The sequence below is a fragment of the Rhodamnia argentea genome, chromosome 4 (assembly GCF_020921035.1).
Source record: "Rhodamnia argentea isolate NSW1041297 chromosome 4, ASM2092103v1, whole genome shotgun sequence".
Taxonomy (NCBI): Eukaryota; Viridiplantae; Streptophyta; class Magnoliopsida; order Myrtales; family Myrtaceae; genus Rhodamnia; species Rhodamnia argentea.
The window spans coordinates 25,457,797-25,473,483 of NC_063153.1; the positions used below are offsets into that span (position 1 = coordinate 25,457,797).

The window sequence follows — 15,687 nt, forward strand, 5'->3', positions numbered from 1 at the left end:
GAATGGAGAACATTCATTTAGCGACCTGAATCATACATATTTATCTTTAAATGGTTCAATATGGTTTGTGCTGAAGTTCACTGCAAGTGGAAGGAAAAGCAAGAAGATTGAGTACCTGGTCATTGAGCACATTGTCCATAAGATTAGCATTTAGGTGATACTCATGTAGCCCTGTTCAACCATTATGCCACAAGACAGAAAAAAGAGCAATTACAAGTGAGGATTCAATAGAAAATATAGCCACTTCACGGGTCCGTTTGGATTCAACAATTTCGAACACATGTTCCATCAATGAACTTGATACAGCGAAAAGACCAATTACAAGCCGAGATCATGGATTCAAGAAAAAACACATGAATCACATCTAATTGACAGATTTACAACTAGGTAACGAGAATCATCATCTCCAAAATCTCAAGCCTAGATCTTTAAGCCCTAAGACATAAACAAAACAAATAGTAACGCCACCACCACCTCCCTAAGCCCTCTCACCCCTAAGGAGGATTCCTCCCAACTATTTATGCTGCGACCATGCATTGTTGATACCCTCCAAATTGTTCAACTCATTTACCCCAGGTTGTTGAGAAGAGTGTGATAACCCATGCTCGAAGGAATAACAAATATATTTACATTGTACTATACAACATAGCTAGATAAATATTATCTTAAATAATTCCACATCCACAAAAGGCAAATAGTACCTAACTCAAAATGTTTCATGAGATCTGTTATGGTACTCCAACATCTATCCACGACAAACCATTTTCAATAAATAATATAATAAAAATGATGAAACAACACTAAGATGTAAATTGATTTTCATAATAAGCACTTAACTAGTGAATGGGGAAAATCCATTCATAATCCCTGGCGGTATGACGTATGGCGATTGCATCCGCATAAAATAAATGAATACATTACTAGAATGTAACTAAATGCTTCCATGGATCCATTAGTTTGCTTCCAACTATTAAATACCCGACTAGTGAATGGGGAAAATTCATTCACAATCCCCGGCGGCATGTGTATGGTAGTTACATATACATATATATATATATATATATAAGACCAAATTAGTATAATGTAAATACAAATAGAAGACTAAGATCAACACACCTAATTATGAAAATTTGGATATATTGTAGGACCGCCAATATTGCTAGGATAAAAGGCACTACGGATGTGGTTTGAATGAGTTTGATCATGTGTTGCCCGGGCAAGTAACTCTACATTACAAAGTATTAAATATGTTAATTGGCATCAAGTAGCATAAGATAAAATTTTTCCTACTTATAGTAACTTGAACAATAAGTCACTCACGTCGACTTTCTATTTGCATGGAGGGTGTTCCTTTCTTAGATTTTTTTTCTTTTCTTTTTTTCTCACTTGGGCTTTTAAGCCTTCCTTAACTGATTCCCTTTCCTTTCCTTGAAGGGGGTCCAATACTGCAATGTCACACAAAGAAGCCTTGTTATTATCATCACTAGCATTATCGATCACAACCAGACTTGACTTGTATAATGAAATGTCGGTCTTCCCTTTTTGTTAGGCTTTCCTCACTATGCTCGTAGTATTTCCATCTTCGATTCCTAAACTCATAAGTTCAAAAGATTCTTGCATTAATGTGAAAAATTGATTACATTTAGATGGACCTGTTGACATTTGAGGTGATTCATCAATCACATTTCCTTTTTTGGCACCCTTAGTCCATCTTTTCAAAATATAGAAAGATGGAATGCTTGTAACTAATATGTTCCCAATCAACACACGCAAGGCATGACGATACTGCCACCCCTTTGATTCAAATATTTTGCATTCCCAAGAAACCGAAAAGTCCGTAGCATCAAATCGGACAACATGTTCACATTGAATCCCCTTACACCACGAGGTATACATTTCAACCGATCCATTGAGTGTAGCACTTGAAATCTGTTTAGAGATACTTTACAACATTTCTTCATTAAACCTTTTGAATATGATACTTGTATCCCAAGAGGCAACATGTGTCAAAATCCTATTGTTCAAAATATACATTTTGGGCTTTCCACCGGACTATAATCATCTTGACTTTCAATTTCTCGCATGCACTTCAATTGTTTTTCATAGTGGTGAACAAATTCTACAAGGGTCAATGTCCTAGTCAACATTCGTTAGAAGACATCATTGGTGCTCTTGCTCCTTGGACTTGATCTTATACCACATGTAAAAATATAACAATCAAAAGCTAAACTCCATTTATGTCTAAAGTCGTATAATCTCCGAAGGCAAGTGTTATTCTCAGTTTTCCACTCATCTCCTATTTCCCTCCAAGTATATTCAAATTCATTTTATGATATGCATCTATACATAAGCGCACATAAATATTTATCCTTAAAATCCTGCTTGTGGTGAAGCTGTGGAATACTTTGATTGGCATTTTTCCTAGCGTGCCAAGTGCATAAACGGTGTTGTGAATTAGGAAACACCGTTCTAATGGCTTTTGCCATTGCTCGAACTTGGTCAATGAAAATGGTCTTTGGAGCCTTATATCCCATAGACTCCAAAAATACCTCAATTAACCAAATAAATGAATCAACAGTCTCATCCAACAAGAATGCACATCCGAACAGGGTATTCTTCCAATGGTGATTATCCCAACAAAAGGTGCACATATCATGTTATATTTGTTGATGAGATGCGTAGTATCAAACACCAACACATCACCAAAACAATCGTAATCAAACTTGGACAAGCTATCTCTCCAAAATAGATTTGTTAGCCTATTCTCTTGATCTACCTATACAGTGTAGAAAAACATCGAGTTTTGTATTTGCATGCAATGAAAATGAAAATGCAATGAAAATGATTTAGAAGTGTTGACAATGAAAACAATCCAAGAAAGCTCGTGACAAGCACGCGAGGGGGCGGTAATCGGCTACGGGAAGGAACATTGAAGCAAGGCACGTGCCGATCAAAAAGGGTGCCATATGTCGGGGTAAATTCTGGCGCCACTTCCTTCCCGAACAAGAAAGGCGCGCGGAGGAGGGCCACGATCGAAGCGGTTGCTAAAAGATTGGCGGTAATCCCCACGAGGTAAAAAGAAAAGGGCACAAAGGCTGGGAAACCGTTATCCACGTGGCTTATGGAAAAGGGCAATGCGTGGGGCCAAAGGAAGAAACCGCTCGGCGGTTACCAAAGAGCCTGCCTATAAATTCCTCGCGGTGGCAAGATACCCAACACACACAACAAACCCAAAACACTTGCATTTCAACTAGCTCTTAGCCTTTAGCCTAGCCTAGCTATAGTTTTTAGATTCCCGTCATCGATTTGATTCTGGCGAGTATCATATCCAGAGTTAGGTGTCGTTGATTAAATTCCGACTTACGCTCACTAGGTTCAGCATCCGTCGATTTAATTCGGTGTTGCACCCTTCATCCATCTTGTCCAATCCAGTCGATTCAATTCCGGTATTGTGTCCTATAATCCCCCGTCCAGGTCTGTTGATTGAATTCCAGCATTGTGTCATACATCATTGCCCCGATTACGTCGATTTAATTCTAGAATTGTGTCAAAATTTGCTACACACTTCTACTATTGCACATATTGGGTTGTCGAAGTTGTTGAAAGTCCGTTTGTAACGCGCCTTTTGTGTTAATCTATTGCATTTGACACTCTCTGTCCAAAACTAACCCAGAACCCCTTTTCGGAAAACGAACGGATTAAGTTCGATAAAAGATTCTTGTGTTAGCAACCCTTTTCGAGCTATAATCATTTTGGGCCCGTAACCCATAACCAAAAAAGGCCCCGTCGAAGGATTTCGTCACGCAACATGAAGACTTCGACAATCCCCACACTTATAACATTGGATGTTTCTGTTTGCAAGTGATTTTTTAGCATCAAGCAAGATGAAACACAAGTTTTGGCTTCCTCCTGCTCTGTTTGCTAAGAACTTAAACGAGGAAATTCTCCCTAATGCCAGATTTAGCCATATCGCCTAGGACAACCTTGCATCTTATCAAATGCTTTTGATCTTTCGATATAAGTGCATGATTATACTCAGAAACACACTCTATAACTTGATAGACGCCATTGTCTACCTTAAATTTAATATGAGCAAGACAGTCGTATCTAACTTCAAACCTCTCATATTTCCTTTCCTTATCGGATATGCTGGTAGAAAACCCTTCACAGTTACATACAAACATCCGTCGAGTTATTTCTCCTTTAGCATTTCTAACCACCTTAGCCTTTCTCACTCCAAATCATTTGCTAATTGCATAAGCCACATAATCATTATATACTTCAAGTTCACTTGGAAAAATCATACCTATTGCAAGCTCAAAACTTTTCTTCAAATCACGCATTACATGTGAAAGGTGGGAAGTTTCATGCTACAATGAAAAGAACAAGAAGTATTTAACGTATTGCTTTTGCAAGCAAAATAACATCTCATCCGTTGCTTAAGAAAAAAATGTCTCTCATAGTATGAGTGAGTAATTACCTCTGATTCAGCCATTCGATAACTTTGCATGTGAAAAGTAATTGATGTGATGACTTTAAAAAAAGTAACAATTTCAGCAAAACCAGGTTCAATGCAGCAAAAATTGCAATATATGGATGTTCTAGTGGCTTTCTCAATTAAATTTCATAACCTTGATGTCCATAGAAAAAGCAAATGAATCAGAACAAAAAGCTACCATTTCATCTACACTACACAATATGACAGGATAGCTTTATGTACTTCTACCATCACGGTTGAGAGGCAGAGTAACATAGCAACTACGTAAAACAGTAATCACCACATTGTAACCTTTTCTTTCCCCAGTGTTTGTGGTACTAAGATACTGGAGAGCATAAAGCCTATTCCAAATAAAATTAGCTCCTGTAATGTTTGCCGTCATTTTAGTTCTAAATAAAAAAGTCTAGGTTCGCAAAATATAGCTTGAGATTTAATGCCACCCAACAAAATGGGGAACGAAGATGTTGCAGAAGCAATCTTAAAGATGTAATCATGTAACAATAGAAGTAAGAGACCCGACGCATCATAGTCAACATCAAATATAAGTTTTGAAGGAAAATGGGGGAAAAAGCAAATATAAACTCAAAGTGGCGCAACGCTGCAAGAACTTCCACACGAAACCTCAAAGCACCCAAAGACAAACCCCAAAAGTGATTGACAACAATAAAATTGACACAACTCTCTCTGCCATCATCATCGAGAAAGGGATACGATTAGAAGAAACAACACGGGCGCAAGCACAGGCATAAACGCATGAAATTGACACCCTCGTCCAAAATCCATAGGCTCGGGCGCAAAAGCTCACCCAAATGGAGAAACCCACAGAGAGAAAGAGAAATCGATACTTGGGTGGGTTCATTCTGCTGGTGAGCTTAGCATTTTCATCGTCCATTTTCGGAGTATGCGGTTTCACTACTTGCTTCATTCGGACGAAGCAAACTTGAGAGCAAGCAAGTGGAGAATGGAGTGAACAAAACAGAGGATGGAACGCAGGGGGAGAAGAATATATTAATGGGGAAGAGCATGGTATGTGAGTTCAAGAGAGAATAATAGGAGAGAGCGTTGGTGTGCTTTGGTGTTTAGCAACAATGGTGTTGGTGTGCTCTGGTTTTTGGATATGGTAGAAGCGGATTTGGGGTGTGAAACAAGAAAAACCTGAATGATTTGCAAGTTTTCTTCTTGGTTGGACTTTGAGAGGAGAGAGAGAGAGAGAGAGAGAGAGAGAGAGAGAGAGAGAGCATATTTTCTTGGATGAATTGGGATGGGCAGAGAGAGCAGTCATCTGGAAGAGGCAGAGAGAGAGAGAAGGGAGAAGCAATAATGGAGATGGAGGATCTTGAGGATTTTGAAATTTTGTTGAGAGTGGGACCCGCAAGGACATGTGTCAAATTTTCTATGATATGGTTCGGAGATGACGTGGCATTTCGGGAGCACCCAATATTTCCTTGAGGGCGGGAGGGAGAGAGGAGAGAGAGTGTGTCAGCAACCTTTCGGTAACGGAGGGATAGAAATTTAATGAAGAGAGAGAGGAGACGGTCCGTTCAAAATTTTTGACAATGGGACCTGTCAATACATGTGGCAATAGCTGAATGGTTTGACTTATTAATGAGTGGGCAAATATTAACAAACGGTGAATTAATGGTTTTAGCCTAAGTTCATTTTAGGCTTTTTTTTAGTATTTATTTGTTTATAGATTTGAATTAAATTAATTTGATTAAAATAATTATAAAAACGATAATTTATCATGTATATATAAAATATATATTTAATATAAAACAAGTCCTAACGTGTCGAAATTCTCTATTTTTCGAAATTGACATGTTGATGTGTGGTGTCGTGCTCATCTGTCGCTATCGGTTCTACTTAGCCAAACTTTTTTTTTTTGATTGGATACTTAGCCTAACTTACACGATCACTATTTATTCATCAAAACAATCGAAAGAAAATACTCTTCCAAGGATTGCCAATACTAGGAATGACAATTTTTTTTTCGTCAAAGAGGAATGACAATTCACTCGTCGATTTTTTGTCGGTGAAACCAAACAGAGACCTAAAAAAGTTCGGTGGTACGTGTTTCAATAGTTAATAACAATTATTTTCATCTTCCGTAATAACAACCGAAAAAAAAGAAGAAGATACTTTCCAAGTTTGTTTCCTGAACGATATTAGAATTTTTTATTAAAGCTAAAACTGATAGAATAATTTAAATATTAAATTACGCCTTTATGTAACAATTCAACTTTTAGAGCCCTTGGCACTGATCTCACCAAACCTCACATAGTTTCACCAGACTAAGCTAAGCGTGAGAGAGTGATAGAATGATTTAATTATCAAATTACGCCTTCATTTGATGGCTTACGTTTTTAGAACAGTTGACGGTGGTTCCATAAAATCTCACAAAAACATCCCTTTTAATTAAAGAGAAATTGAAAAGCCGAAAACAAATTTCGATAGGTTTTCTTTTTTTCTCTCCCCCTAAAAAAATTGAAAATTGAAAAATAAAAAAAATGAATTTAAAAAAAAAAACAACTGAACTGTAAAAGCTAACCTTTCGTACTGCCGCCAACCCCAGCTGCGTTTATGCTTTGGCGCTAAAATTGAGCCTGCATCGCCCGACATCGTCGAACCCGAAGCTCCGTCTCTTCCGGAATCTGCAATCTTTTGATCGTTCTCCGTCGGAACGATGTCCGATTTCTCCAGTAAGCTCGAAGAGATCACCCAAATCCTCGTCTCGCCGGACGTCGGAGCCAGCAAGTCGCTCGCCTACTCCACTCTTTTAGGTCTCCAAGAGCAGTCAGTTTCCGACCCCGATGCGATTCATGCCCTCGCCGATCGTTCTTGCAGCCTAATCTCGCTGCTCGTCAGCGATATTTGCGAAGATGATGAAGAAATGTGATTTCCTTTTCTCTACCTCAGCTCGTCCTTTTTTGTTAATTCTTTTCGTCTGTTTCACAACCCCGTTTGATTAATGAAGTCGAGAGTCAGATGCTGTTAAATCGCTGCTACTATCTCTCTTACTGTTTAAGAAAAAAAGAGTGAAGTACCAAAGTTATGTGTATATCTGTTTCCACAATGTTTGAGAGAGAGAGTGATGGAATAAAAGGGGGTTTCTTCTGGTAACATGCGTTTCTAACTTTTCTTTGTTTCTTGATCTGTAGTGCTGTCCAGGCCATGAAGTGCTTGGGTTTCATGATACATCATTCCACAATTCTTGCTTCCATCCCAGGTGACTCTTCTTCGATCTCCTTTTTTTCCTGATGCTCTCCGGGATGAAATTAGAATTTAGGTCTTGAATGGAGAAAAATGGCATTTGTTCTTGTATTGCAGTGGGTGTTGCTGGTGGAGTCTTGGAGTCATTGGCTAATGTCATCATCACTGGTAAAATGAAGGTAGACTGTGCTGTGACCCACATGTTTATGATCAAATTTTCCCCCCCTCAAAGTTTTAAGAGTAGTCTGTTTCGTCATCGCAGTCAGTCTGCAACCTCGGTATGTGGTGTATATCTATGCAGCAGTTTGATGGGTCTCTGCTAAATGCCCATTTCCAGTCTTTGTTGAAAGCCATCGTTCATGCACTTGACAACCCTTTTGGGTCACTTTCAACAACTTTTGAGGCTATTCAGGTAAAATTTCTTGTAGCAATTTATCTTCACAGGGGATGTTCTAGTTCTATGATGGATTATATAAAATCCATTGTCATGTTTGTTCTACTCAAGTGGCATGCTTTAATGACAACTGAAACTGAATTACTTCCGTAGTTCCTTCTCCTAAGAAAAATGGTTTCGCCAACCATCCTTAGCAAAAAAAAGAAAAAGGGCCTCAAGAGACAGAGCCATCTCCAATTGTCTCTCAGTCAAGTTCTCTTTTTTTCAGCCAAGTGGTCAACTATTTATTTGGCCACCTATATTGGATACTGAAGTTTTTTCTAATTTCTTAGCACAGTATGAGTTACTTAGGCATTTTCAATCATGTCCTAGTTGCTCCTTCTATCTCTCTTGCATAAATAAAGGGAATGATAAGAACATTCAGCTGACGCACTCTTCAGCTTAAAAGGTTGCTACATGGCGGGAAGTGGTCAAAACTTCTCTTTCTCACTGATATTGGTGCTAAACAAGTAGAGCATTTGAGTTCTTTACGCACCTTTAGTGACTCCATTGCATGGGTGCATGCTGACAGCGCTGCATGACTAAACAATAATGATGGAAGTCAATGTTGCAGTAACTAATAAAGAAGTAGATATATGACTGGCATAGAATAGCTCATTGAAGTTTGGCTAAAGATAAAATTTTGTGTATTTGTTGATACAAAATAAATCGCACAGCCAGTTTTCCCAATTAAAGAAATCAAATAAATGTTTTTATGTGAACCAATGCACATCTTTCATGCTAATAAGTTTGAATTTCCTTTATGAGATGGCAGATTTGTGCTATACTAATGTTACAGACAATTTGCACTCTCTTTCAGGCTGTAATGAAAATAGCATCTCAACTTGGAGAAATAATGAGAGACTCGTCACATATATGGACCCCTCCCTTGTACAGAAGACTTCTGAGCACTGATAAGAGAGAAAGGGATATGACAGAAAGGTGCCTCTTGAAGATAAAGTCTGTAATGCTTCCACCTTCACTTACTCTATCTAAGGTACTTTCTGCAGCTCTCTGGAGTTGTCAAATCTCTTTCTCTTTCAGTGTATCACTGTGACACAGTATTCTGATGGTAGATGGGGCAATTCATAAAGTTATTGCCAGTGTTTTTTCAACTGCAATATTAGATGAAAGCACCAACAAATCAGCTGCTCAACACATATGAAGTCAACTCCACTCAATCTAGCATTTCTCTTAACTCAGTGCATTGGTTAGCTTTATCTAAGGTTTGCACACGAAGTGGAAAAACTAAGAGAGGTCCATTAAATCTGGCAGTCCTGTTTATAAAAAATGTGAGCTGGCGCATGTAATTACTGTGAGAAGGAAGACGTGAGATTCGATTACTTCAATTTCTCATCACTCGGATCAATATAGGTATGAGGTCTGAGGCTCATAGTCAATATGATACAGTCTATATTTATGATGTGCTTCCTTGAACAAAGCAGATCAGTGATAGACTGACAGTCCACTCTGTTTACTGGAGACAAATTTGTGCAGTTAGTCTTCTTTATCCAACATTTATGTTTCAGAATCTTGGATCGAAGATAATATTGCTTGATTGGTACCATAAAATTGCTTTTTCATTTGCACAAAGTATGCTTAGTTTGACAATTGCAATATAAAAAGTGTTGGAATTTTACTTGCTTATCACCACGGGACAAGGGAATGCTCTGAATAGTAATACATGGCAGAGATATCTCTCTTTCTCTAAGTTTACCTTGATGAGTTTCAAGGCACGATGTGCATTTATGAGAACCTGCAGCATGACATGAAGCTTGTATTATAAGTTTAAGAATTTTCAGTTCCTTGTATAATTTCAAACTAGGTTCTTGCCTTAGATATGAAAGAAAGATTTCTTATAAGCATGAACGAGATGCTAGAACAAGGTTTCAAGGTCCAAACTGTGCGGGCATGGGGCTGGTTCATCCGTATATTGGGGGATCGTGCTCTTAGGAAGCGTTGTTTGCTGAATGATATGCTGAAAATTCTTGAATTGACCTTTTCTGATCAGGACATGCAAGTTCAGATTGCTTCACAGGTACTTCCCACTACTGTAATTCATTCTCTTGTACTAGCTATTTGAGTAACAGTAAACTCATATAGGTCACTTAGAATATTCTGGGAAGTTCTATGTTTTAGTATGGAAAAATCCGGAAACGGTCTCGTTCAATGTGAGCCATTAAATTAAGAGAGCATCAGTTTTGGCCTTGGGATGGTTTTGGAAAGATAGTAGCTTTCGAGTACTTAAAGAAAAATTCCAGACTATAAGATTGTCAATGATATTGATGATTAAGGAATATTAACATATGGGGAGACTTACTCTTAGATAAGGGCGCTTAAACTCGCGAATTGTAAAGGAGTGATATGACAATTGGGGTGAGTTGTTAGATTTGGAAAAAAAATTGCGATTAATTCAGGTTGTTTGCGATTTTTCGTGGAAAGTTACAATAAAATATTCAACCTTGCGAGACTTTGAGGTAAATTACTCCATTTGAAGGATGGTTACTAATTTATCATCTACATGGACTTCCAGGAAAATTATCGTTATTGAGAACAATTACTTAGCATAGGTGCCATCACTTATGACAATTTGAGTTATATAAATACGTGTTGATTAATTGCTAAGCGCTCATGTTAGGAACTCTATATTCAAATCACCGCCTATAAAAGCAAATTATTAGTTATGAATGCAACCGAGTTATGACAATCTATAAAGTTCAATGACTACTTGTCCGTGTGACCCTTAGATGATTTGGGTAAATTGGAACACAATCGGGAAAACTACGGCTAAAAATGGTCCGGTTCCTTTCTTTGCCTATGGGACCCTAGAAGCACCCGAATATTCTACTTCATGAAGAGCTTGCCAAACAGTTTTCCTGCAAGATAATATCCTCATTTATTAGATAGCATGATCTTAAAATACTCTGAAGGCAGTGTTTTGGAATTGATGATTTCAAATGATTCCACATAACTTAGTATTGAGAGAGAAATTCATCTAGCTTCAGTAAGTATGCCATATTGGTATAAGTCCAGATGCGATTTGGGGTTAAACAACTGTGTTGCAGCCTCAATTGGTGCTGATATTGCAATTGTAAAACTTGATGTTAGAGTTGGTTCCCGCAGCTTTCCAATTCCATTTCCATTGTTCGTATCAGGGCATTGTAGGCTATATAATGAGAAGTTTGTTCTTCCCTGATGAATGTGGATCACATTCTTTTTTCCCCTCTCAGTTTGCATGGGAAGGTGTCATTGATGCTCTTATTCAACCTAGATTTCAAGCTCAAAGATCAAACACAACCAAGGAGAAACAAATGCAACGTGCGCATAAATCTAGATTTGATACTGATCATTCCCTGTCAAGTGGATTTTTAAAGAGCATAAAGCTTATAATGACTCCCCTAATTGGCATCATTTCAAGAAAAACTGATCTTTCTGTCCACTCATCTTGCTTTAACACTTGGTGTTATTTGCTACATAAACTTGACATTTATGTCAATCATCCATCGGTCAGAAATCTGGCACTGGAGCCTGTCTTTGAAGCTGCTTTTCATGGTGGACCCTTGATTATGAGAACTTGGTTATGCAATTTGTGTCTGGATCTACTTGATGATCCTATATCTGCGAAGTTTGGAAATGATGAGAAGGATTCAGATGATCAGGTAGGCCAAAATACGAGTAAGACGCCAAACCAGGGAAATTTGATGTCTGGCAGATTCTCGCGGAATCAATACCCTATAAAATGGCTGCCTTGGGATCCTTGTCAGTTGGATTTTTATATACAAGTGATTCAGACAATCTGGGAAGTGTCAATACCATCTGTTGCCAAATCCAATGAAGATCGAAGTTTGACTTGTGATACCGCCTTAAGGATGTTCAAATCAGTTTTGAAAATAATTCAAATGGAGTTCAGGAGTCCATCCATTAATTATGATGATATTATGTGGATTTTGAAGAAAATACTAAATTTCGCGAAGAAGACATGTGAAGATGCTAAGTTAGGGTGCGGAGACAGAATAGGAATCGGGTTCTGTCATTCTTCCCTCCTGTTTATACAGGCGATTTTTGAGCAGCTGCAACCTTCTATTCTGGGATCTCCTCTTTACAAGATACCATTGGACTTGAAGTATGTCGAAAACTTGGAATCAGTTGATGACTTTAGACGACCTCTTGATATGAGAGATATAGCTTATATGGATATGGTTTCTCCGGTAGTTTATTTGATTGTTCTGTACTATGTGGTGATTCAGTCTCATCTAGATAAGTCTGCAGCAGAGACAACTTCATGGGCATCATGCAAATTTATGGAGATAATACTGTCTTCTGATGATCCATCGGAGAATCTCGCTCTTATTAATGCTTTATTGTATAAACATGCACATTTTAGCTGCTTGGAATTATGGTCGGCAGTAGCAGGTGGTTTGAAAGATCACATGAATGCTGCAAATGACCCTTCATTGCTCCAGAAGGTTTTTAATTTATCGACAGTTGTACAGCTGCTGGCATATCCATTTTATGTCTATTCCCATCACACGGAAAAGATAGTCTACACAAATGCCGCAGTCTCCTCAGGAGAGTATCTTGTTTCAGCACTAAGAAAGCCTGAAGTTGACCATCTTATTGAAGAGTGGATATCTCTTTATGGTTTGGTCAGCACAATGGATATTCAGCTTCCCACTCCAAATACTTTCCATGGATTGTTGTGTTCGATTTTGAATGAATGCCTTCAAGGAAATACTTCTCTGCTTGAAAATGGCAATGATCTGGGATCAAGTTCAGATAATCTAGCAATTGATCTTATCTCGTTCTGTGGCAATGTTCTGACATATGTCGTGGAACAGAATCTGAAAAGTGAAGTGCGTACAGATGGAATGAAAGCTGGGTCAGATAGTGTCTTGCATTTTGCAGCAAGGTAAGTGCAAACATCTCTCATTGCATATTAGGTTGAATATGGAACCAACTTTTCTATGGTGCATCAGAGCCGGGACTCTTTTATCTAAGTGTTCAGCCAGCCCAACTATCTTTCTTTTAGTTTGCATAGGCGCAGGATGACACGTCCATTTGGATATGCTTCCGTTTGCAAGTTGATTGATGAGGCTCTAAGTTCATTAAAAGCAAGCCACATGTAATTCCTTCTGGGAGATCTACATGGCAATGTCTTGTCAGCTGCCTGCTAAATGACCTAGCTCACTGTAAATCAATATGGAGTTTACTTTGTAACCTAGCTTGGGAGATCTCTTATTTTCTGAGAAAAAAATGATTATATAAGTTTTCATTGGATTTATTGTTAGTACTTTGACATGTTAAATTATGAGAATGACATGATCAGACTATGCAAGTGCCTAGGCCTTATGTCTTGAATGTGAATACTGATTGTGTTAAAGTTAAAAATCTAGCCGACTTACTGTAATTTTTGTTTGTTTTGAACAGGTCGCCCTGTAATAGGAGATATGGCACAAGCATACATCTAGTTATTATAGAACACGTGGTCTTTCTCTGAATGGGCCTTTATTGTACTTCCACTGACATAAAATATTGTAACAATGCTCATTTATCTGATTGTCTCAGTGCTGTGAATTGTGAAGTTTTTGTTTTTATCACTATTCGTCAATGTTTTCCTAAGGATGAAAGATCCTTATTCACGTAGAATATGTGATATTGTAGATTCATGGAAATGTCGATGGCAAATACAGAATCACGAAGTCTTGTTTTAAACTCAAGGTAAGGACGTGCAACAGCATAATTGGGTTTATCTTTTCATTCTACTTATATTAATAGTGGCAGGGTTTTTCACTCACTGGGAGAATTAGCCAGCTGCCTTCACTTGAAGCAAGATATACTTTTGTTTGTCGAGGTTGGTATTTTTCCCTCCATATTGTCCGCTAAATCCTGTTTGACATTTTAAGGAGAATAGTCTATAAACATTCTCCTTTATCTTGGAATTACTCTTGATTTTGTCTTCTGTAGGGGAGAAATGATGAATGCAAGGGTTACTGCTGTCATTATAGGCCTGTCATTCCCTCGACTTGACTTGGTTTGAGTCTCACAATGTCATTCCCTCGCCTTACGTCCCAAAAATCAAAGGCACTATTCCCATGCAATTTAAACAGTAAATAGGAAGAAAGAAGTTATGTAAGTGAGGAATTGTCGTGTGTGCACATCATATCTAGGACTTCACTAAAAGAGCAGATAATATGCAGTTTTAGCATAGTGGATGCTGCATGGCTGTGGTGCGAACTCCACACTACACTGTTTGTTCATTTGCTTTTGCTATTTGTTAATCTGACAAATCAACCCTTTTCTGTTCATGTAAAGATGGGCATTTTCCTTTTCAAAAAAAGAATTAGCATTTCATTATATGCGTAGTGTCTGCTGCAGATCATATCTCCTCAACTGCTTCAAGGGTTGTCACTCAAGGAAACAGAATGGAAAAGCATCTCCGATGAAGTGCAGTTCCTATGGATCGAGACGCTTAATTGTTCGCTGAGGAGTCAGCCACCTATCACATTTGATTCCTTGTATCTGAAAATCCAAGCGCGCCTCCTTGAGAAAACCCTTGATCACCCGAATCCTTCTATTTCAAAGCCAGCCATTAGTTATTGGAACTCGACATATGGGGAGCAAATGAAATTGGACTACCCTCCAAGCTTGCTTCATGTTCTGGACAAACTTTCTAGAAGTGGCAGAATATATCTTCAGAAGAGAAGCCTATCATTGCTCCAAAGGTGCAACGCTTTAGCAGAACCTCCACAGCGATACAAGGCGACATCAACCCATAACAGGACTACGAAGAGAGTCGAGCTAGTAGAAGTTCCAAAGTATCCGCTTGAGCACATGGAGGAACCGTCGCCAAAGGTCAAAAGAAAATGGTCAGAACTAACCGATCATCAAAAAGAAGTAAGGCGAGCGCAGCGAGGAGGAGAACGGGATTGCGGGACCCATGGCCCTGGAATAAGGACTTACACCAGTGTCGATTTTTCACAAGGCAATGATGATTCACAGGAGAGTGACATTCAGAATCAAGAGTCCATCTTGGATGTGCTACGAAGAGCTTATTGATTCTTTGGTAAAAAGGATACAATTTGCTGTAAAGAAACGGATGTCTCCTGTTCATTCCTGCTGTAATTATGCTGTGCTACATTATGACATGTAGATTTAACATTTGTACGCAAGGAAAACACATGGCTTTCTAATCTCTTCGAACCGGCTGGCTTCAGTGTCAACCTAAGGAAGTAATATAGCTGTTATTTTGGGAAAACATACTATTTGAACAATTTGCGGCAAAATAATTAAGGCAAAGTAAATTTCCTAAGGTTCCTAGGTTCGAAACCTCATTCCCAACATATCTATCATTTTCAAACAAAGTGAAAAAGAAGAGGAAAAAAAAAAAAAAAAGCTAAGAGCGTGCATGACAATACTTTTGATCTAGAAATTAACTTTTGGCGGAAGTTGATTTTTCTATTTTTACTCTAAGTAGAAATTGATTTTTTTACTTTTGAAGAGAAGCAAACAAATTTACCTCTTTGAATAGCTTCAAAAATACTTTCGA

General features: G+C 38.3%; 1 protein-coding gene across 1 annotated transcript; it reads left to right on the top strand.

The window, feature by feature from the left end:
- The first annotated feature begins 7,057 nt into the window (after nt 1–7,057).
- LOC115726183 lies at nt 7,058–15,331 on the top strand. The gene is made up of 10 exons (XM_030655954.2): nt 7,058–7,390; nt 7,657–7,724; nt 7,826–7,887; nt 7,971–8,120; nt 8,962–9,138; nt 9,967–10,179; nt 11,372–13,050; nt 13,803–13,859; nt 13,923–13,992; nt 14,517–15,331. Exons 1-10 carry the CDS (start codon nt 7,182–7,184, stop codon nt 15,195–15,197), a joined length of 3,366 nt encoding a protein of 1,121 aa, XP_030511814.1. The 5' UTR covers nt 7,058–7,181; the 3' UTR covers nt 15,198–15,331.
- The last annotated feature ends 356 nt before the right edge of the window (nt 15,332–15,687 follow it).